Below are 23,408 nucleotides of genomic sequence, written 5' to 3'. Positions count from 1 at the left end.
TGATGGTCAATTCAATGACGAGAGGTCCAGTAAATACAACTTCTCAATGCCTTGCCATCTCTTAAGTTCTCCCTTCTGTGTTTAAATTACACTGTCTTCTGCTTCACATTCTTTCTAGATTTTACAAATCCCTTTTCAAGTCCTGAAAAATCTCTATTTATAAATAACCACAGCAGAGGGGAAAAACATTGTAAGTGTAAAATATTCTTACAAGCAAACCAAAAAGCCCAATAATTTTATCATGTGTATCTTATACCAGAGCTAAATGTTTATAAAGAGGGATTAAGATTTTTTTTTTTTTCCCCTCCCTGGCAACAGCTATAATAAATACACTGCTAGAGAAATGTGTGAAAACAGAAGACATTCGCTCAACGCTGAAGAAATGCGTTTGGATACAGTACTGCAAGGAACTTGCAGAAGAACCTAACACCATAAAAATTCTGAGCTCCAGCTTGCTGCCAATGTTAAGATCTCTCAAAGTAAAACTTCTCGGGTGAGTTTTCCTTTGAGATGTAGTCAGATGGTGTTTCCAAGCTCCATTAACTGATTAGTTAGTAACAGGAAGGATAAACATTTCACATAGGTTACCAGGCAGCAACACAAAAATAAAAGCCCCAAAACCCTTCCTGCTTCTTCCTCCCCCATAGTTCAGAGGGTTTGGCTCATAGAAGCAAAAAAAAAATTAAAATCAGAAGTATCTAAGTGGCCTGGGGCTAATGCAGAGGACCTGCTGTGACACCTGTGTTTGGGACAGCAATGAACCACCCAGCCTGATGGCAGCGCAGCACGGCCAGGCTCTGCCCCCCTCCACCACCACCACCACGGGCAGGAATTCGGTCTGCCTGCTGTTGGTGTCTAGGTCAGGTACCACAATCTCTCCACGGACTGGCACGTTAACTGTCCCTGAGCTTGCTGTCTTAAGCTTCTGTGCAACAGCTCACTGTCTCGCTGATTTTCAAAGGGATTAAAGCTGTGGTTTCACAATCATTAATGCCACATTCGGGCAATTCCTGATCTCTCAGAAAATAGATTCAGCCCAGGTAGGGTGTGAACATACAGCCCTGCTCCTGCTGAATCAGAGTAAGAGCATGACCACCAAAGGAAAAACAATAGCTGCTCTGGGTTAATACCTGCCAGGATGAATTTATCATGCTGACAATTTCAAATAGCTGTGGATTAGCGGCCTGAGCTTACACCTGATCTGCCCTGCAATTCCTATGGCTATGGCATTTTGACCTGGCATTACTAGCCCTACAGCTGGATTTGTTATCAAACAGCAGCCTTAACTAAGCTCAAAAATGTTACCTTTTTATCTTAACTCACCTTCCACGAGAAATACTTATCCATTATAAAACTAAAATTAACAATCATGCTCCAATCTACCTGTTCATTTCAATTTAATTTTTCGTGTAAGTGTACCTAAGTCAGCAAAGACATCACTAGCACTAGTTCCTGGTAGCTGTTTTCAGAAGAGGGAAACTGCCCCCCCGTTACTAAACCCTTAGCTTGTGAACTCTCGGAAGGATTCATTTCCCCTCTAATCCCCCTCAGCATCCCTGTGCAGCATCCAGCTGACCCAGTCAGACATGGACTCTGCTGCGTGGAGAGGCAAGACAGAGCCCTGCCCAGCTTAACAGCATCACACAGATGGAAAACGTCTGGATTTACAGATTGAGGAAGAGCTTAGTAGAAATACTCTCACAATGAGGTGGGACTTGCCTGAAATTGTGCACTTTAGCAGCTTCGAGATTTAATTTTTTTTTTTTTTTATAGAATGCTACACAACATCCCGTCTTAATTACTGGAGCTCCACTAGAAGCATAACAGAACTGCTTATATATAATGCAGAAAGGAGTGCAACAGGTAAGTCTATGTCTATCAGGTCTCTGCACCTTCCCCCTCTCTCCCTCACACACACTTACTTAGGATTAAGGTTTAATAGCTTTTTTCTGGACCAAGGAATCATAATCTATTCTCTTCTTTGTCTTCTGTCAGATATAGTACTTCAGTCATCATCTTGAACAAGTCCTTTCAAATTGCCGTTGGAACCCACTCTGTAAAACATCAAATGCTTTCTAATCCACTTGAAATCAAGAGGCACCAAAGACTCTGGGGTGCACAGCAGCAAAGATGTGCTGGTATCACGGCACCTGCCTGTTTAAAAACCACAAAAGGAGAAATGGGACCTGAAATTGTGGGTGATTCAGTTTCAAGGTCAACCTAGCATGCACTTAGGAGAAAAGCTGTGCTACTACACGGAGGACAAACGCCTTTGTAATACAGCGAGATCTGCAGGGCGTTTAAAACGCACCACCCAGCGGTAGAAAGCTACATCTACATTTATGAGTCAATACCGCACAGCTTTACGCGGGCGATGAATACTTTCCACAAGCGCTCTTTTCTCATGCATTTCAAGAAAGACAAAATCAACATTTTCATTACAATAGAGTCTACTCTATTATCTACAAAAATAAAGAATACACCTGAGCCTAAAAAGAAAAAAAAAGTATGCACTTGGTACGATCAATGTATGTAATTATCCCTCTAAAATCTAACACATTTCTTCTGTATCCTCTGCTCCTTCCAGGACACTATTAAATTCCCCTAATCTAGATTGCTCTCAGTAAGATGTCTTCATTTCCCAAAGGCAGAAACACAGTTCCACCATTGTTATATCTGGGGAACTGGAGAACATACTTTGGAATGATGTACAAGGATCAGATACTACTGCTGTTATTCTGTAATAAATGATTGGACTTGCTAGTAAAGACAGGCTCAGGCCAAATCCTCAAGGCTAGGCACCCCTATGTATTGTGGAAGATTGGCTCAGGAATCAAGTAGCAATGCTTGTGCTCATCTTTAATAATAACTTGGTAAGAAAAAAACAGTATGTTGAAGCACAGCAGACTGGAGCACAGGACCTGGTTTTGCACTTCTGGGAATACCACGCTCTAGGCTTAAAAGTGAAATCGGGAACTACAGAAGAGGAATGCAGTGTACTCCCCCAAAACCCAGAGCATCCATGCACCTTTCAGAAGAAGGGCTTCCCCCTGGAGACAAAGTCACTGGCAACTCACTTGACGACTGGTAGTCTACACAGAGCGATTGCCAATGCTCTGTGTATTTAACGGTTTAATTGACACAAAGGACCCCTTTTGGCAGCAGCCTAACAAAGCAGCCACACTTCAAATGGGCAACAGAGAGCAGAAGCACGTTTGGACAATCCACACATAACTCACCCTAACCAGAACATCTAGGTTGGTTTTAAACCTAAAGAAGTGATTGCATTCTCCCTGACCAAACTGAACTTGTCATCCTTTAGAGGGAATGTTTATACCACCAGACACTGCAACCTGAGACCACAGACAGGCAAAAAGTAATTAAATTTACTCCCAAAACAAGAGCATTTTCCCTTACTGCCCCCGAAAGCAGACACTGAACTTTAAGGCCTGGAAGTTGTGGAAGAAGTTGCATGTATTAGAAGTGCAATACATTAAGTCCCAGTAACTTTATGGGACAGGATTTCACTGTTCCACTTCAGTGTGACAAAGCCCTTCATCAGAGGCTCTGACAGGACGTGAACAGGATAAAAGTGGAATGGTATGGGAATAAGCAGTTAGCTCACACAGCAAAGAAAGGTTACTAGCAGGATGTACAATCATCCGTGCTGATAACATGCTCATAAGTTATCTGGAAAATGAGGTGGACATCACGATGCATTTTGCAGAAAAAAGACACAATTATTCAGGATGACCAAATTCAAAACACAGCTACAATTACACGTGGATCTCAAAAAACTGAGTGATAAAAGGGGGAAATGAAACATTATGTGCAAAATAAAGTGCACGAAGGGGATTATTCTTTACTGTACCTACACAGTGATGAGCTCTGAAAGAACTGTTACTACACAGGGATGAAATCTTGGAAAAATTGCGGCCAGTTCTCTGAAAAGAAGAGTTCAGTGATTATCCACAGTCATGAAGGAAGAGGGAATTAGTTATTGGTTATTATGGAAGGAACTAAGAATAGAAAACATCCTGCTTTATAAAATCCACGTGGCAACTGTATCTTGAACAGAGAAACCCCAGTAACCCTAACTTACTAAGATACAGTAGAAAGAGGAAAACAGATACTGCGTTAGATGAACATCTGGTTTGCTGCCTCACGGCAGCTGGGTTTTTTTGAATCCATATAAACAGCGCTAAATATTTCTACAGTCATTAAAGACACTGCATCCATAAAAACCCCACGAACGGTGATCAGCATACTTCAACTGTTATCCACCAGTTGTAACAATACTTGCCTTGACCTGCATTTCTTGCTAGGCTAGGCAGCCAGGTTTTGAATAACGTTCCATCTTTCACAATCATCACAGCTCACGGCAGTGGAGGGACAAGAAGTTGTAGATAAGCAGTATTTTGATAGTGGACAGAGGATGAGAAAGGGTAAAGGCTGAAGTCTGCTACTATTTTAGTCTATGTAGCACAGTACAGGCTATGGAGAAGTGCGTGCCGTCTCTGACATGGATCCATTCAACTAACTGAGTATCTACTGTAGGCATCTACATCAGAGCAAGCTGCAAGTTGCTCTTGACAGTACAGCAAGCCTAGAGGACTTCAGTGAGTATAGTCAATGGAGATCTCGTTTCATCCAAACGTCATGTACATTATGTCAAATGATTCATAACTTCAACTCCACTGCCTGTGAGAGGCAAGACAACTTGCTCAGATGTGCACCTCTCAAATTCGCTAAGAACAGCCCCGCATTAAGTGATCCAAGAGATACAGGTGATACTATCAGAGGAAGCTAAGAAATGAGTTGCTGTATCTATGTAGTTACCATGCAGCAACACAGTTAGATGCAACTACCCCGCTTCTTGGAAGGCTGGCAGATTTGCTAGAGTTCCCTAGAAACTACCTTGTAAACACCAGTTATTTCTCGGTCAGGAAAAACAGTCTCTCCGAAAACAAACACTGACTTACCAAAAGTAACAATTCTCACAGTGATTGACTTTTAAAATAAACAAACAAATGAACACCATGCCCTTTTTTCTGTCATATTTATTGTTCTTTTGGGAGGCACAATGGGAATTTCAGCTTTCGCTCATTTTCTTTTCCCTTGCAAAACAGCAGGGTACAGGTTACAGCCATCAATCTGCAAACAGTATACACTTCAGAAGGTTTCCAATTAAATTTTCACATTTCCTGATGATAAAAAAAGGCACATGTGCCAGACAGCAGCAGTAGCTGAAATAAGAATAGTTTAAGCAATACTTGCTTAAAAAGCTGCACTGACTGCTATTTTAAGGCAGGTTTGGTGAAAGTTTGACAAGCAATTTCCTCAGGAAATGAAAAGAATTTTGCCTACAGAAATACATTAACTTTGACTGAAAAGAGGCTTTCAGAAAATACTTCATCAGTGTGAAATTATATTGATGTTACACTTCCTTTAGTTAGAAAGACATTAATGAATCTTTTTGTTCAGAATTCAGACTTCTCAGCTATTCCTTTACCTTGCAGGAATGGCACAAAACGAAGGCAGGTAGTGATGCTTTATTGTCACAAAAGGCAGAAGTTTCTCAGGGAATTAGTAATTCGGGCAACACTGCAGTCTCCATAATCTCTCAGGCTGTGTTCTCAATGACGAGAGCAATACCTTGTCCACCGCCAATGCAAGCTGACCCAACTGCATATTTCCCGCCACGACGCCTGTACAGAAAAAATTACAGTGCAAATTATTTACTTTTATGAAACCATAGTAGCTGTTGTCCTGATTTTATGAAAGGAAACTAGCTATCAACTAGGTACTACTAAAGATGACGTTTTAGAATGTGTATGTTCTTCTTTTCCTAGAAATATATCATGAAGCCTCAACTGATGTTGAAATATTTCTGTAGAAAACCAAGGAGTTGCAGGTCTGAGTCTTTTACCATGTAAAAGACGGTACGTTATATTGTTTTTAGGAATACAAAATGGTAAGGAACGACATTACGGGACACTTGTGGTTTCAACGCATAATAAAAATGGCATAAGTAAAATAGAATTTTATTGCCAAGGTAGTTTGTAAAAGCTGAGTTTTCTACCGCCACACTCCAAGAAAAAGTTTTCTGCAAGGTGCAAATTAACTGAGGCTTTATGGCTGAACACTAATATAGTGTTGCAAGTACAAGCAAAAAGATACAGTGATCTCTGCCCTGAGGGGAGGGAGAAGAAAAAAGAAAATTCAGATTAAAATGGTGCTAAGCATATCAAGCAAGCCAAAAGAGTCAAAATTTCTGAAAATGGACCAAAGGAGAAAGGTGGTGATGACAAAGCCTTTTAAATGGACGCTGTTAAGAAAAGAACAGACTTTGCTCAAAGGCCATTTCAATAAAGGAAACCTTCCCACTGACTACTGCGGGCTTGGATCAGATCTAGAGGAAGCAAAAAATCCTGTAATGACAACAGAATGGAATAAGAGGTAAGCTGCAGGACCTGGACTACAGCACAAAGGTAACAAATTTGTACGGAAAGCGGCACGCTTCAGTGTGGAGAGTTTTAAGTCAGCAGACTGAAAGATTTTAATCACACAGTATCCATACTAAAAATCTTTTGCAGGTGTAAATACATCAAGCATTGCATTCACTACCAGCAGCTATCGGCTACGTACATACCTTAATTCATGAACCAGATGAGCTGTGATCCGTGATCCTGAAGCACCCAAAGGATGACCTATAGCGATGGCACCTCCGTTGACATTGGTTTTTTCAGGGTCAAGGCCCAAAACTTTTTCGACAGCTAGATACTGAGGTGCAAATGCCTCATTCACCTAAAACATCAGAGAAACAATACAACTGTTCGTGTCCGACTTTCCACACAAGCTTTCAGCAGAATGTCTGCACACAAGATTAAATGAGGTGTGCTTCTTCTCCAGGTCATTTTGATTGAGAAAAACATTGTGTTTCTAAAAGCGTACTCAGACAACATACAAATTGTCAGGCCAACCCAATGGAAATTCTAATCCTTCTGGCACATGTGATACAAAGCAAGTATGTAGTATATTTTATAAAAAAAAGGCGTGGTATATTCTGATGCAATGTGTTCATGAAGAGCCTATTGCTCTGACAAAAAATGGCCTTCTTCACAAATGGAGAAGCGTGACTAACTTAAAACATTAACAGTCCAGCCAACAGAGTAAAACCTCATGTCACATGAGGATATTTTTTTCCATGGAATGCTATCACACCGTTTTCAATTTCCACGTGCCTGAGATTTTTGTAATGACTGTGCAACTGTGTGGTAGAAACTAGATGGATAGAGGTCAGGCAGGCGAGGTGAGTCAGGTGGGCTCCAGGCATGCGGAAACACCTACCTTGTGATGACGGGCTACACGAGTGGAATGTTTCTGCTAAAAAGATCAGGAGTAACCTCACTGTTCATGTTAAAACTCCTTACCTCTACCAAATCCATGTCTTTCAGGGTCAATCCTGCTTTCTTCAGAACCTCGGTAATTGCAGGTACAGGGCCTATTTGGAAATTGTATGCACAGTTAGTTAAATAAATAAATAAATAAATAAAGGCTTATAAACATGTTATACATAGGATAGCTTCGTAAAGCCTCATCAGCTCCCCTCCCATGAGCCTCTGTGCAGCCAATGAATTCTGATATGCCACTCACCTGCTTTATTAGGTGGTAAGAGAACTCCTAAATCTCAAAACTGTTTGGCAGCCTTCTCAACACACTGCCAGGGGAAGTTAGGAGTGTCACACAGTGCACAGCTATGTTGGTAAACACACGCGTAGCTTTCAAGTCAAGAGAACTGACAGTCCCCAGCCAAATAAAACAACTTCACGACAGTTTTGAGGCATTCTCCTTCCCAGTACTCTTAGTTCAGCTTATTCTTTCCTCACAACTTGCAGCCTCCAGGTATACAAAAAAGAAAAAGGCAGGCTGTTCTAGAGTTTGCTGGTCACGTGTTTATATTAAAACAACAGTACTTATAACTAATTTACCTGAGAATCTTCTAGTCAAAAAACCTAAGAATAAAATGTACCCTTGGACCCAGGTCCCAGCCAATTGAAGACAGTAAGATTGTTTTTGAGAATATTACAGAGTTTGGCAATAAATCTGTTCTCTGGAAGAAAGCTGACATCTGCGATCTAGTATAATCCACTAGCGGAGATTAATCTCAAAGCACAGCTACCTAAGGAAAGAGACACTCAAAGAGAATTTGAAAGGGCTAATTAGGTACGTGCTTGTAGGACAAAGATACTGAGATGTTAGATGGCAGCTGATCATTAGACAAAAAAACCCAATCCTAAAATGTTAACAATCCTAAACGCTATCTCACTACCAAAAAATGGTGCTGAAAACTCGTAGCTCAAAGAATAAAAAACATAAAAATAAGTAAATGACTGAAGAGACAGAAAAATTAAAAGAAGGGCCCAGTTCAAAGTTCAATGGATTATTAGAAAGCCTCAGGCGGCTTAATACTAGACTCTAAATGCATCTCATTACGGACGGATTTTAGTATGCCCGTTACGTGTGAGAGTAATGGGAGGGTCTCATGTGGACAATGCAAAGACCATTAATGACAGCCAAGGAGACTTTTTCCCCCTCTCTCTCTCTTTTTTTTTTAAATAATGAATTTTCTCACTAGACATTGTGAGGCAGGACTCCCTATCACTACCAGTATGTGAAAGGGCAGTTGCTCAGTCTGAGCTCCTGTTCTCAGACCTGTTGCTGTCATGTCGATGAATCTCATCTGGTCTTTTTGAGTTGCTGGGGACAAGCTGTGGTGTTAAGGAGTTGGGATACTAACTGTTTCTCCGTATGATTTATGAAGTTTTTAAACAAGCTAAAAGAGTTGCCTGACCTAGAAAGAAAGGGCTAATTTAGAAAGCACAATGACAGCATGAAGTCTAGCGAAAGAAACCCTCCCTCTACATTTGCTTTGAAGGCTGCGTTAGTCAGATAGTCCGATCAAGAAAAGAAATCCGACAATGATTCATTTGCATTTCTACTGACACATGGAAGCAGTCAATAATGACCTCTCTGAACAGAATGGCAGAAAGGAAAAGCGATGCTGGGATACAATGCTGTCTACAAACTAAACAGAAGGGAAAAATCCTGGGATGTCTGGATTGGCTTTGAGGGTTTGTTTGCGTTAACAGCTACTTGATTAGGAAGCATAAAATACGGGACTAACAAAAAAGAGAAGTAGTTGGTTTGCCAAAATAACACCTGAACGGATGTGTATCCTGGAATCCGATCTTAGCTTGAGCAACTGAGTAACTGCTGAAAGGGGTACACATAGCCAATACTCCGTCAGCAAGAGGTGAGGAAGACAACTCACACTTACACATTTAATAATGGGATTTAAAGCTTACAGGAAACTAAAATGAATTTCAGGAGAAAACTGGCTTTAAAAAAATTGAGAGAGTGCCTATTTTCTTGACTTACTAACAGAGAGAGTAAAAATGAAAAAAAAAAAGAAAAAAGGTGTCTGGGGGACTATAGTTCAGTGCTAATGCTATAGGTCAGGCACCAGACATCCCCCTTCAGCCAAACTGAGGGGTAAGTCAGTCTCTCTGCATGAGAGGGATGGACTGAAGCAGTGGAACGGACAGTCTCGCTGCAGTAAGCCACACAAATGTCTTCAGAGCCAGCAGACTCACCACTGCAGCCTCCCTTTCTTTCCTTTAGAATGCCCAACGCAAGAATATTTTAATGCTGCTTGATGCTGTAAAATAATGCGCTTTATTGCAACTTACCAATGCCCATTATGGAAGGGTCACAGCCAGCTGAGTGATAGGCTACTACTCTTGCCAGAGGAGTAAGACTGTGCTTTTTAAGTGCTGATTCACTGGCAACGATAACTGCACCAGCTCCATCACACACCCCCTTGCAGTAAGAGAGAAAAGCATTCTTAGTGGAGAAAATACAAACAAAACAACCCCACACTTTAAACTAAATATGCCCCTCAAAAAAAGCTTGAGTCCAAGACACTATTATTAACACTTAACAGACAATTGTATTAGTGTTCATTCAAAACAACAAACCACAATCTTTCACTGTTCTGTGGCCTGTGAAAGAAAGTTAAATATAGATGTTAAATTAATTTCAATGTTTTAGAAAAGTAAAATACACTTTTGCCACTTAAAGTCTCCCTTACACTGGAAACATCATTCTGTAGACTTGCAAGAACACTATTAATATTGGATAATGTATGTACTATTAATTATAAAAGATACTTTACAGACACCCATACTTACTGTGGCTATGATCTATTTTAGGCAGGAATTCAGATTTTATGATCACAGTGGTCCTTCTGGCCCAAAGAACATTAATCAATTGATTAAGATAATGACTGTAAGAGGAACAGTCCGTAATGACATGCTGCTAAGCACCCAGTCTACTCTGGGTAAGAGTAAAATGTGGTTTGGACTAGAGAGGATACTAATTGTGGTACAAAGATGAGCAGCAGCAGCATGCCCACTAATACAATACATGATTTGTAAAGCAAATGTTCAGTAATCATTGCCCCCAAAAGAAAGGAGAATGGCTAATTCTACACAGCCGCTGCAGGTTATCAACTGCATAATCCAAGGCTGATGAGCGAGTCAATGCCTCACTAAAAGAACAGTGACAAGCCACAGAACCAAATTTTTAGGACATAGGAGCAGACTGAAGGATCCCCTGCCATCTTGGGGCTGGAACAGTCAACCAGGGGCATTCAATTACAGAATTAGAAATCATTTTCGTCAGGAGACACCGCTGACAGCCAAAGGTGGCTCAGTGAGACATAAATACAGTGACAATAAAGCTGGAGAACCTTAGAGGTGACACTTTCACAACCCAAGGCTTTGACGTACTCACTGAAGCATTCCCAGCAGTCACCGTTCCATCCTTTTTAAAGATAGACGGGAGTTTTGCCAATTGTTCCAGAGTGGTCTGGGGTTTTGGGTGCTCGTCCTTTTGCATACTTTCTTTCCCCTTTTTTGTTTTCACTTCAATTGGTGCCATCTCAGCATTAAAGTAACCAGCATCATGAGCTGCAACCACAAAAAGGAAAATAAAAGGACTCTGATAAAAATATCAAGATGATTGCGCAGCATGACCAATAATCCTATTTTCATGTGCACACAACTTTTGCTCTATTTTAACGAAGAGCTCAGGGACAGTACTGTTTACGCTTTTTTTTTGTTTACATAGGCTGGTTGGTGTTTTATTGTTTGTTTTTTTAGAAACTGGGCAAAAACTCTACAAGTACGTTCTCAAACTTCTCCAAAGAAAGTCTCAAATATTAAAGTGTTATTTCAGCTTTAAATAACTGAACTCTTTTTTTTTTAACCACTAGATTTACTTTTGGTACACATCCCCCTGTATTGTTGCTTTATTCTACAGCTCTGTCACTTATCAGAGGGCCAAGAAGCTGTAAATCTCACTCAGAGAGGAATGTGAAAAAAATCCTGAGCCACATTTTCTCTGTTGATAACCAACATGAGCTATTGTTTAACAATTACAATCCTGTTCGAGCTGCTCCTCCACAGCATCTCACAGTCAAGTCACAATCTTAGAACGCGATTCAGCTGCCTAAACAACCTGAGACAATTCAAGGCATTGTAGGTATCTAAGATGCCTGTAAGAGCATCTGGCCACACCACCTAAGATGACATTAGACGCCAATATTCAGACAACTAAATGCTACCTTTTGTGTCCACAACGTTGATCTGAACATATTTGATTTAAAAACAAAACAACTCCCATCTCCCAAAACTGAACCAAGACTCCCAGCCACTTCAAATCATTCCACAAATGCAACCCTAAGGGATTTAAAACTAAGACACTGAAATTGCCAGAGCTGATGTTTTTTAGCTACCTCTGAACTTTCTCAGTAAATTCTACAACATCTTTTTCTTTCCTGATTAGCCCCAGGACTCTCTCTTTAGTGTGGAGTAAGATGAGCTGGTCATAACAAGCAGAAATAAAAACAGCAAAGCAAAATCCTAGAAAACAAGAAAGAAGCAAAAGCCTCTTCAGGGGTGCAGTTTCTAAAAAAGGCTCCAGGAATGACAGGAGTTAGCTAACAAGATCAGCAGGGAAGGTAACACACAACCGAGAAAAGTTACAAAAAGCACTGCTACACCCACTGAAAAAAAAACACAAAATCTTCCTTCGAGAGCAGCAGCTGTTAAAAAGCACCATCATTAGAATCTAAAAGTATGCTGAGATCTTTGCTTCTTATGTTCACTTTTGGATTGCAATGTATGTTGAAGCCCCAGGACGACCACTACACATTCTACTGGCTTTTGGCCTACCATCCTGTTGACATTATCAATCAATTTCACAGTAACCCAATGCCTCTGAATTATGGCTTTGGCATGTAAACCAGCCAGAGAACAGTTTAAATGCAGGTCCTGAACAAATATCCCCTCTTCAGATTCCATCTTCTCTAACTGTCCAAGGGTTGTAGACTAGCATATGATTTGCAAAAGGAAGAAAAAGGATTTAGATCAGTTATAGCACATGCTGGCATGCAAGAAGGATGTGGGTCGCTGTGGGAGAGGACTGCTCTGCAGTGAAGCGGAAAGAAAGGAGAGGAGTCAGGCATGCCTGGGGCAACGCTGCTCTGCTGCAGGGAAGACAAAGGCAAGGCACCCCACCAAAAGGCGCGCCAGCAAGCTACATTCATGAACATGGATCCTGTTCAGGCAGGAGGTGACACGTGACAGGCCTGAATGGCTACTGAATGTCCACTAGGAAGACGCAGCAAGCCAGTGGAAAGGGGCTCCTTACTTAACCTGCTGATAGGCACAACACCTGACTCGGTATATTCAAAGTCAAACCCCCTAGGGAGTGGGCTACTTGTATCACAGGGCAAACAAAAGCATGAATTACAGTATCTGCAAATCAAAAGACAAATTACACCAAGATGCATGAGCTACACAAAACTTAAAAATACTTTGAATCGATGCTAAAAACTGACTAGATTTGAAACTGGTATCATATAAACGCTTCCATTCCTAAATTTACTAACCAGCTTTGCATCTCTGTTGCGTTTTGAATGCGTATCGGTCACAGTCCTCTCGCGTGATGTTGTATTTTGCAGCCAGATTTTCAGCTGTAACTGCCATAGGTATTTTAACATGCGTATCTGTTAGACCTTCCCACAGTGTGTCTTCCAACTGCATGGAACATTATGAAAAGAAAATTATAAAGCACTGCAATATTAACATTTATTATTGACAGTTTCTAATTATTCAGCAGCCACTTGGAAACTAACGTCTCTTTGTAAAATTAACTCAGGTTACCTACAGATACTTTATTTAAATTAGAACAAACACACTGCAAAACAGTATGCAAGTTCTTGTGTGTTATTTTAGTTAATCTACGTTGTGCTCTAGTGTGGTTCTTTCCGCTCATATGTGGCCCTGAGAGGTTTGGGAAAAGCCTATGGTTCTTAGCATTTCAACATATTTCACTGCTTCATGAATTATTTATTAGAGACCTGTGAGAAAACACACCTGTCTTTCTGGTTACCAAGAAGGACAGGTGAGGAACTGAAAAGGCATAGCAGCCTACTGATTCTTCGGCTCTCTCTCTACTGCCAAGTAAAATAACCTTACTTGAGTCAAAGGTTTCTGTGGGTAAAACATCTCAGGTGAGAAAATACGCAAGTCTAACTTCACTTAACCTGATAAAGGCAGTCCAGATGGGTTTTGTCACCTCTCTGTCACCAGTAAAGTTCCGCAAGATAAATCACTCATTCACCTGCAACTGTACAATTCAACTATCTTCATGGTAAGAACCCAGTGGCACCTACGGAGACTCAGTGTCATCAGCAACCCTGTGAAGGTGTTCCCCGTAGGTACTGAGGCTCAGTCAACAGTGCCGCACCAGATTCACAGAACAGAGTCAAGCATACCTCATGTTCACCATCGTCATAATGGAAAAACAGCGTAGAAAAAACCAAAGGGCTGAAACACTGAAATACCCCAATTTAGCATTTTGATGTTGGTTATGACCCACTGAATAAATGGTAATCATCAGAGCAGAACTGGATCCTGCTCCAAATTTCCTACAGTATTCACTAAGGATATATCTTCAGGAGATAATGTAAAAATAATTTCTCTGTCAATGGATTTATTTTCAATTTACCATTTTTAAAATGCTTACAACTTGGAGGTATACATGTCTTTTACCAGTCTATCTACCCATTGCTAGCCTTACTAGCTTCACCTAAACTGTGTATGCCTCTATTTCACTGCCTCTGACATCAGAAAATTTTTTATATTATATACAGTACTTTGATGGGAGGTACCAAGTGAACTAAGTTTTGTGTCTAAGAGTTTATTGATATGTTTAACATGGAACAGGAGTTCAAAGATAGTTTTGGAAAAGTTAGAAAACTGGCATGCTTAACAAAATTGCCTGAACCTACTGTTTTCATAATGACTGAATAAATGCTTTGGACAACTAAATCAGGATCTAATCTCCAGTAATTTCATTAGCAAGGATATAGCGTCTACAGGCCCAATACTTTACGTTGCTGTGTAAACATGACTTTATTCACAGGGAAACAGAAAAAGTAAAAAAAAAGTACTAGACCTTGAGTTCTGCTCCTAATCTGGTTCCAAATCGAATGTTTCGAACTGCATAAGGAGCCTGACTCATATTTTCAGCTCCGCCACACAGAACAACTTCTGAGTCATTAAGGCAAATTTCCTGTTAACAGAAAAACAAAACAGATCTAGGATTTAGTTTGCTGGTTTTGTAAGACAATAACAACTGTTTTAGAAAAAGACCCCGTCACCTACAAAGCCACACACAGAGAATGAATTCATGCTTAGCCATGTGTATATTTATGAAGGGTTTACCCTTCTATTAAGATTGGGGTCTGCCTCTTTCATTACGTGTTCCTTCTTCTTCCTTTCAGCAAGGAATGATTATATCAATGAGGGAGGAAGAGAATATGGGTGCACGCATGTGACAGGACTGATGGACAAAGCCATTACGCATCTGCATGCTTGTGTGGTTAGGTTCACAGATGGTTGAACTTTTTTTTTTTTGGAGCTCCTAATCTTCTCAAAAGGAACACAAATTAAACCTCAAAGCCTGAAACTAGACCTTACGATTCTAAAAAAAAGGGGACATCATTTTAGAAAACATTAGCCAGGTAGGCTGCCAAAAGAAACCCCCAAAACGCACTAATTCATCACTGACAAATCGCACAGAACCTAAAAGTCCCAATTCCTAAACGCACCATCAGACCACTCAAAAATTCTGCTTCCTTAAAATGATTCACTCGGACAGTTAAGGTTATTTGTGTACTGGAATGGAAGCAGATGAAATTATCTTGATATGCATTTCAGATGACTAGTCAATAATTACTACGACTGATTTGCAGTAATATGTGCTGAGATGCACCCTATGGTTACCAAAAACTTTGTGCACATTTAAGAAGCTCAGAATAGAATCCACAGCTTTGTTGTGTGCCAGGGAAATACAGAAACGTTAGCTGCATTGATGAAATGCCATCTTTGGAAAAGACCTCGCAACCATACTTTCAATGTAAGTGGTCAAATTCTCCACCAGATTTTTTCAGTGTAGGCTAACGTGTGTATAGCCTTTGCAGAAAGCACTAGAAAAAACAGTTACATGGATATTATTGTAAACATGTAACCTTAACTCGACATTGTCTTCCACAATTTTTCCTCTAGAGGATCAGACCTAAAATAATTCTCTAGCCAATGGGAACTTCTTTAAAAAAAAAAAAAACCACAACTATGTGCTTGCTCAAATATTCATAAAATACCCTTTAATTTTGTAAAGTCTAGACCACTGCTAGTCGTAGACCACTGATCTCTATGAACAAATGAAATAAATATCACTGTACCATCTTACTCAGTGGTTTTGGCCAACCACTCAAAGAGAAGGTGATTTTATTCTATTTTAGAAGAAATGACGCTATAAATGATCTAACCCATGAGAGGGTTCAGATCTTTGAAAAAAAAGACACTTAAAAAGCACAAGTTGCTGCTTAGCTAGCTAGCTAGGTGAGAATATAAACAATGATCAAAAGATGAAAGCGTCCTGTTGTGGTTCTGATGCCCAGTAATTCCAATTCATACAAACAGGATCACAGAATGCAACTATTGCACAGCTGAGCTCTATTTCACCGGCTAACACTTGCTGCATTCCTTAGATGAAACTCAAAATAGCTACAATGATGATTTTTAAAACCAACCACAAAATATGGCACTGTGGAGGCTGAACTCTTGCACAAAACCATGCAGGGCAATAGGAAGTCCCTACCAGCGGTGGCTAAAAATCCATGATAAGACTCATCCCAAACACGAAGTACACATTTCTACACCCGTCTCTTCTCTCATGTTAACAGTCTGATGAAGGTTACAACTAATACAGAAAGAAAGAGCTTTGTACCTGACATCCACTGGCAATGGATTGGAAACCAGAGCCACAAAGTCTGTTGACAGTGAGGGCTGGAACTGGGACAGGAATTCCCACACGTAAACCAACATGTCTTGCAATATAAATCGCATCTGCGGAGCTCTGCAGACAGAACAAACAGGGGGTTTTGTTACACTCTAGTTTCTTTGGAAAGTAAAAGACTTGATGGGAAGTCAGAATGGTGTAATTGCATCACTGATATGCGTGTGTTCAACAGAAATCTGAAGTCATAACTTTGCTTCACTTCAAAACCACACCATCCTATATGATCAAAAAGGACCAATGTCTTAATACGCGTTTTAAAGAAACTCCGTGTCGTAAAGGCTAGACATCAGGCCAAAAACGGGACTACAGATGTTAAGACTGAAGTCAGCAACTTAATAGTCTTATGTTTTCCCTTATTTTCAAAGCAGCATACACACAACAGACTGACATAAGACCAGATTCTGACTGGCAAGCAGCACTTGTTTCAAGGTAAACTAAAATTGCTCAGACTAACAGGGGGAGGCCCCCAAAAAACAGACAGTGTGGAAAATGCGGAGATGCCATTGCTGCTTCATATCCACTTTGTGAAATTTTGTAACTGTGATGTTCTAATTGGACACTGGCCTGTTCTAACATTGAAATCTCATTCCTCCAAAACTTTTCAAAGATGGTTATATCAGACTTATACTTGAAAAGCAAAGTAGTGCACACAGAGCAGCCTGCTTCAGAACCCACTCCTTCCATAAACCAGGCTCCAACATGAGATGAAACAAAAATAATGAGGCTTTTGCATTTCAACTACTGAGTCAGCAGATGATGGCGAGTGCAGGTACAGAATAAAAAATTGTAACAGCACTGCTATAGGTTTGTAATGGACCTTTTCCAAACAGAGAGAACACTCATGCTCTTGGGGATCATGCCCTAAGCTAATATGTATTATAAAGACAAAGCTCTGTGCACAATGCTACCTGCCAATGCAAGTTCAGGGGAAAAAAAAAAATTAGTCAAGCCACTTCTGCTGAAGAAGGGGAGTTTAAAATGGTCATACATTCATAGTTATTTAAACTTAATCATATAATATTTAAAAGGAATCCAGAACTAAAAAAAGAAAATCTATTGGGATGGGGAAATATGATGCAAAGGAAAAGAAATGTAATTTCAACATGAAAAGACCTTTTTTTTATTAGGAGAAAGCTATTTTTCTGTGAAAGCATTACAGGAGATTTGGATGCTGCAATTTTTTTTCTTAGGCCACAAACAGTTCTTACAAAACCTAAAAAGTTGAATAAAAGAAGCTGAGATGGTAGCTGTAGGGGACTGAATAACCAAAAGCTACTCTTTTGGCTGAAAATCCTTAAGAAAGAATACTGCACGTTTGTTCACTTATGAAAGTTCTCAGGTATTTTTCTTCTGCACCCTTGAAACACTCAATGCAAAATAAGGCTGCTTAACCTTAATAATGGTGAAGTCAGAATACAAACCAAAACCAACCAGAAATGCTCTTTGCTGTCTTGCCTAAAACAAAGACCCTAATCTAGATACGTGGATAATTGCAGTTTTGCAATGCTGGTGCCCTGCATACAATAGGATCTACACCACAAGCTCTTTGGAAAAGCTATGATTGTCCAAATCCACGGCATGTATCCCTTCAGCTCAAAGTAAACTCATGTTCACTCAAAAAAATTCTATTTAGAAAACTCAAGGGAAGTGGGCTCAAATCAGTTACAGTCTCCAAAAAGAAAGGGATTTATCTATTTCAGTGAAAACTCACTGATCATTTGAGTTCCACAGCTCAAGTCATTAAAATAGGAAAAATGTGCCAGGGATTACCAACTAACCGCTCAATGAATCCGCATTTTTAAATCAGCTTGTCCTACTTTAAACTACCTTTGGTACCAAAAAAAGAAAGCTAAGCCTTGCTCCCAATAATATCACAAATCATGCAGGGTACATCCCTTAAACGTGAACAGGAAACACTACACTATAATCGCTACTTACCCATTCCATTTCCACCCCTTTGGTTTATTCTTGGCTGCAAAGCAGAGGTAGCTATCTATAGGACCACACTGAAGGAGACGACTGAAATAATCACTGACCAGCAAATCTTCCATGCTACCAACCTGCATGACACTGCCGACAATGACACTGTCAATGATCTCAGGAGAGACCTTGCCAGCAGCCAGTGCAGCTCGAGCAGCGTGTTCTGTCAGATCGGTGGCTGTGAAGTCCTTCAGCAAACCTCCATAGGTCCCGAAAGGAGTTCGCTTCGCCGCAACAATGAATACACCTGCAACAGAAGCAAGAATTATCCAGATGTGCAGAGTCTAACAAACAGAAAATCACCAAGTCAGCCTCAACTGAATAACACCCTAAATTCACAAGAGGCTTTGTAAATAAATATAGACAATGTGAAGCCACGCAGTTCAAGATAAATAAGCCATACGATACAGCAATACTTTAGACTGGGAAGGTATGCAGAATTAATGATCAGAAAGAAAAGCTGGGAAGATTCCAGAAATACCTCTTTTCCACAAAGAGGCTTGAAAAAAAACAGATAATTTGGATACTGGGCAGACAAAGGAGGCTGCCACACCACATCAGACATCAGTGCTAGTGTACTAAAAGCGTGAAAGTAACATTCATGAAATCCCACAGTGGACACCTGTGAAATAATCAGATGAGGAACAGTTCTTTTAAGAAACAAAGAGGCCATTCCCTCATCCTAGAAAAATCAGCAGATTTGTGGCTTATACTCTGAAACAGTTTTCACAAAGAATTAAAAAAAACCAAAACAATAAAGCAAACCAAAAAACCTTTTTATATGCATTTTATCTTTGATTCCTTTAACTTAAGAGGAAAAACATTCCCTAATCAAAAACTTCACGGTATTTCCAGAATTACACAGGCCATCTAAACTGCACTAGCATCGGTCTTCCAGTTTCTGAGAAGAAAATCCAGTTTTCAACAGAGAGCGTGTGCAAGCGCATGCGTACAAGTGCATTGGCCAGAAGTAGTCTATATGAATTTCAGCTTGGGAGAAGCTGTCTCTGAACCGAACCGAACATCTACTGACTGCTCGTCACAGCGGCGCTCTGCTTCTGCGTGAGAAACACGCAGGAGGCAGCCTGTGAACTTTCCCCCAGTTGAACAACAGAGCTCACACACCCCTTTTCTACAGCTGCCATGAAGCCTCCACAGTTATTTTAAGGAACACTAGAAGGATATATTCAGATGTAAGAATGAAGGCAAATGAAAATGCCTGTTCATTAAGCTGCTCATGAACACTGTTTTCAAGCCTTCTGTTAAAGGCCGTGCGATCCATACTCTTTGGCTGGTTTGTCAGAGGGAGGGTGCTCCTCTGTCTCTCATGTACTTGGATCCCAGACCAGGTGATTTACAGAAAAGGGCTTTCCAAACTGGTGAAGGTCAAGCTTGCTCCACTGACAAGGACTTGAATGCAATGTTGGGATCTGAAACAGGCAATGCATATGCTCAGAAGATCATCTGGGAAATACCAAGTAGACTAAGCATGAATTGCAGCTTCAAGGACAGGGAGGAATGCTAAAACCAACGTGGCTTTCAAAACCATGAAGACAGCAGAACAGAGTAACACCCTCACACCCTGATGCTGCCCCTGGGCTTCTTTCTGGGGTACCCAGAAGACCTTAGAAAGAAGTCTTTGCTAAGCACACTACTGCTGCTCCCTTAAAATGTAGTGCTGACACAGTAACTCTTCAAAAACTGAGAAGCAGAATTTATTTCCTCAAAGGAATAAATAGCTGCTAACTATTATACATCCAAAAAGCCCACTCTTGAGGTTTTTAAGTGTAGAGGGAACACCACAGCCACTAAAAATATCTCTCTCTCGAGGTCTCTGTATATTCAGAGGCTGAAAAGTACCAAAGTTCCGCCAAATGCTTGGAACTAACCCCTTGTATACACGTAGTATATGCTATATTCGTCATTGTTTTTCACTCTTCATTTAATCATCATTCAGCTGATACCAGCAAGTAATTCAATTTAATCCAAAACAATTCTTAATCCATTGACTGAAAAGTTTTTACTCTGGTTGTACATATTTTTTCGAAAAAAGCTGAAAACTACTAACAGACACAACATGTGAACCCCTACAATTTTTTTAACAAAGGTGAGGATGCTTTAACTGATTTATGTTTATGGAAAATGGGTGTGTTCAACACAGTCACTCCAGGAGTAGTTCCTGGACTTTCTAAGTATTCAGGTGACAGATTTAAATTTACACCAGCAGTTTTCATTTAACTATCCAAAATGTATTGTATTAACAATAATTTATTGAATGTTAAGTTTGAGTCTTCATTAAATGCTAACAACGCTTGTAAAAAAAAAGACCCTTAGCTCTTTTAAGGATGATCTCATGTTCCTAAGCTTATCTTCCCGGCTGCAAAGCAGGCCTTGACACTCATCTTGCCAGCACTCCTCCTGCCCACTGATTCCTGTCCCTCTGTCTCCTCCAAAATCGTGCCAGCACAGCTGGTTGCAAGGCTTTGCTGCAGACCAGCTCAGGGACCTGCTTAAAAGAACTAGCTCTCCTCCCTTTTGGCCAGGTTGTTGGTTATCCACATTATTTGCTGAATCACATAGACTCTGTTGCCTTACAAATAAACAGTCCAGGGGCGAGGATGGAACTTTGCCCTTAAACCTTCCTTTCACAATAATAACAACATCTCTCTCTTTCACAGAGGCTGCTCACTGCTGCCTGGGGCCAAAGCGTAAACGAGACCAGATCACACAACTGCAGTAGCTGAAGACTAACCCAGAGTCGGCAGAAAATGAGGGGCTAATTTTCATTTGGATCAGTTCTGTGACACAGTTCACCTTCTGGCTGCTCAACAGAACAGTAATTCCAGACTAAGAGAGAAGGTTGGATTGAACCAGTAAGGGAAGAAGCAGCAGCAGCACAACCTGCATTGAGTTATGCTGAATTAAACTGACCACAGAGCCATACCCCTAAGGGTATATTACTCCAGAGCCTGCCTAATTTTGCTTGATTGGAGAGACATCTACAAACGCTACTCCCTCCACAAAACTTCAGGAGGGGTGACAAGGGGTGGCTGAAGTCCTGAGTGAGAAAGGACTCTGCGGCCTTTGTCAGCTCTTCCTAAGTCCCCGTTAATGTTCTACATTACCATGACAAGACTTCCAGAGTCTCTGCAATTTTCCAAGGTGATAAACACTGAATGAGAGCAGAATACTACCTAATGCATAGGGATCTGGAAACTTTTGGGGCTAGAAAGCAAAGAATCCTTATCAAATACTCAATTCAAAACATCTTTTAATCTGTTTTTGTTAACCACTTGCTGCTAAATGGGGTTCTGCTATTATAGGCCTGAAACATTCTCTAACCCTCCAACATTTCTCAAATGCACTTGGTATGAAAATATTTGTCAGATCATATTTTGAAGGCCTAAAAACCAATCATTAACCTCCAAAAAAAATAAGGAGCAAGAACAGTGTATGAAAAATATTGTTGCAAGAGATTAGAGAAGATTCTGAAACAGGCATAGAAAACTAACACCAAACAAGTATGGGCAAAGCTTCTCTCTGTATTACCCATTTCAGCAGAGCAATACAGAATTACTGCAACACTGACTAGACAGGCTTTCAGCACTGAAACCTCAAACCATGACTTATACATACGTTATTATTTAGGTACAGTCTGTCAAGTAGCAAAGCACTGTCAAATAGATAAAAAGCCCTATTTCAATAAATCTCAATTTTGTTTTCAAACAAGATCAGGTATTAAAGGGCATATTTATCTCATTTTAAGAAACACAAAATTTAAACCAGGCTGAGCATAAAGTACTTCTTTACGCAAAACACTTTGAGGAACTGTTGGCACTTACAGAGTTTATCCCGCCCTGTTATGCTAACACAGGCAGGGGCTGGATGTGACAAAATCAACTTTCAGTCACTGACACTTCGAGCGTCACTTCTAGTCACCGCACACAGACGTGGCCAGTTATTGGGCATACAGACGCACCCTTTGCTATAGGTTGGTTTGTACCATAACTGGCCTAAGCACTGCAGAAAGTCAAACGCAGGATATTCTGTTGTGCAAAGGGTTTGCAGGTTTGCTCAAAACAGAGGCTTGCGACCGACGCCGCGCACCCCTTCTCCGCCCTCTGCGCCTAACACGGTTCAGTGTTTTTTGAAAGGTCGCATTTATTTCCAGCTGTGTCTCGCACGGATGCTGACACAGCATGGACGAGACAGCGGGGAGGAACCTTCCCCCCCCCCCGAGGGACAGGAACGGCTTCAGAGGCTCCATTTTGGATTTTCTGACGAACAACGCGAGCTGCCGCCCGCGTTACGGGCCCCTACAACCGGGCCGCCCTTCCGGCCAGGGCTGGGCCTGCCCCGGCGAGGCCCGATCCCGCCACCCCAGGCAGGACAGCCCGGACAGCCGCGGCACGGCCGGTCGCCTTCGCCTCAGACCCGGCCCAGCCTCCCCGCCAGACCGGCCCGCCTTCACGGAGCCAGGCCGGGCCCCGCTCCCCCTCAGGGACCGGCGGCCGCGCCACTCCCGCCGAAGAGTCAGGGACCCCCTATCCCGCACACGGTGGCAGGGAGCCGCCCGCCCCGCCGCGGGCTGACAGGAGCCTCACCCCGCAGGAGCGCCATAGCCGCGCCGCGCCGCTCCGCACCCCTCCGCCGTCTGCCGCGCCCGGCCCGGCCCGGCCCGCCCCCTCGCCTGCGCCTGACCCCCCGCACATTCGCCACGCTGGGGGCGGAGGGCGCAGGCACGCGCAGGAGGCACTTTTTAATTTATTTAAAATTTCTTTTTTTTTATTTCACTTCTACTTGATTTGATTTCTCCCTCCTCGCCGTCCCCCCCGTCCCGTCCCGCGCCTGGAAAGGGCGGCGCGGGCTTTGGCGAATCGGCGACGGAGGAGGAAACGGCGAGCGGGCGGCGCGGACCCCGCGGACCCCGC

The 23,408-nt window shown here is 41.5% G+C and overlaps 1 protein-coding gene across 1 annotated transcript; it reads right to left on the bottom strand.

Annotated features, from left to right (window-relative positions):
• Positions 1–5,042: 5,042 nt before the first annotated feature.
• On the bottom strand, positions 5,043–23,155 carry LOC143171896 (3-ketoacyl-CoA thiolase, mitochondrial-like). The gene is made up of 10 exons (XM_076361063.1): positions 23,082–23,155; positions 18,558–18,724; positions 16,426–16,554; positions 14,590–14,706; positions 13,019–13,166; positions 10,858–11,033; positions 9,753–9,882; positions 7,434–7,504; positions 6,653–6,807; positions 5,043–5,708 (listed from the first exon to the last, which is right to left on the bottom strand). The coding sequence occupies exons 1-10, from the start codon at positions 23,095–23,097 to the stop codon at positions 5,624–5,626; spliced, it is 1,194 nt and encodes a 397-aa protein (XP_076217178.1). The 5' UTR covers positions 23,098–23,155; the 3' UTR covers positions 5,043–5,623.
• Between the last annotated feature and the right edge of the window lie 253 nt (positions 23,156–23,408).

The sequence above is a fragment of the Aptenodytes patagonicus genome, chromosome W, assembly GCF_965638725.1.
Source record: "Aptenodytes patagonicus chromosome W, bAptPat1.pri.cur, whole genome shotgun sequence".
Classification (NCBI taxonomy): Eukaryota; Metazoa; Chordata; class Aves; order Sphenisciformes; family Spheniscidae; genus Aptenodytes; species Aptenodytes patagonicus.
The sequence above is the reverse complement of the archived record's forward strand: the minus strand, read 5'-3'. Positions and strand labels throughout refer to the sequence as shown.

Excerpts from the sequence above, each read along its gene's own strand:
- LOC143171896 (XM_076361063.1), bottom strand. Across the intron at positions 14,707-16,425 it reads CCATTGCCAGTGGATGTCAG|GAAATTTGCCTTAATGACTC; the intron begins GTACAAAGCTCT and ends TTCTGTTAACAG. Across the intron at positions 9,883-10,857 it reads TGACTGCTGGGAATGCTTCA|GGGGTGTGTGATGGAGCTGG; the intron begins GTGAGTACGTCA and ends TCTTACTGCAAG.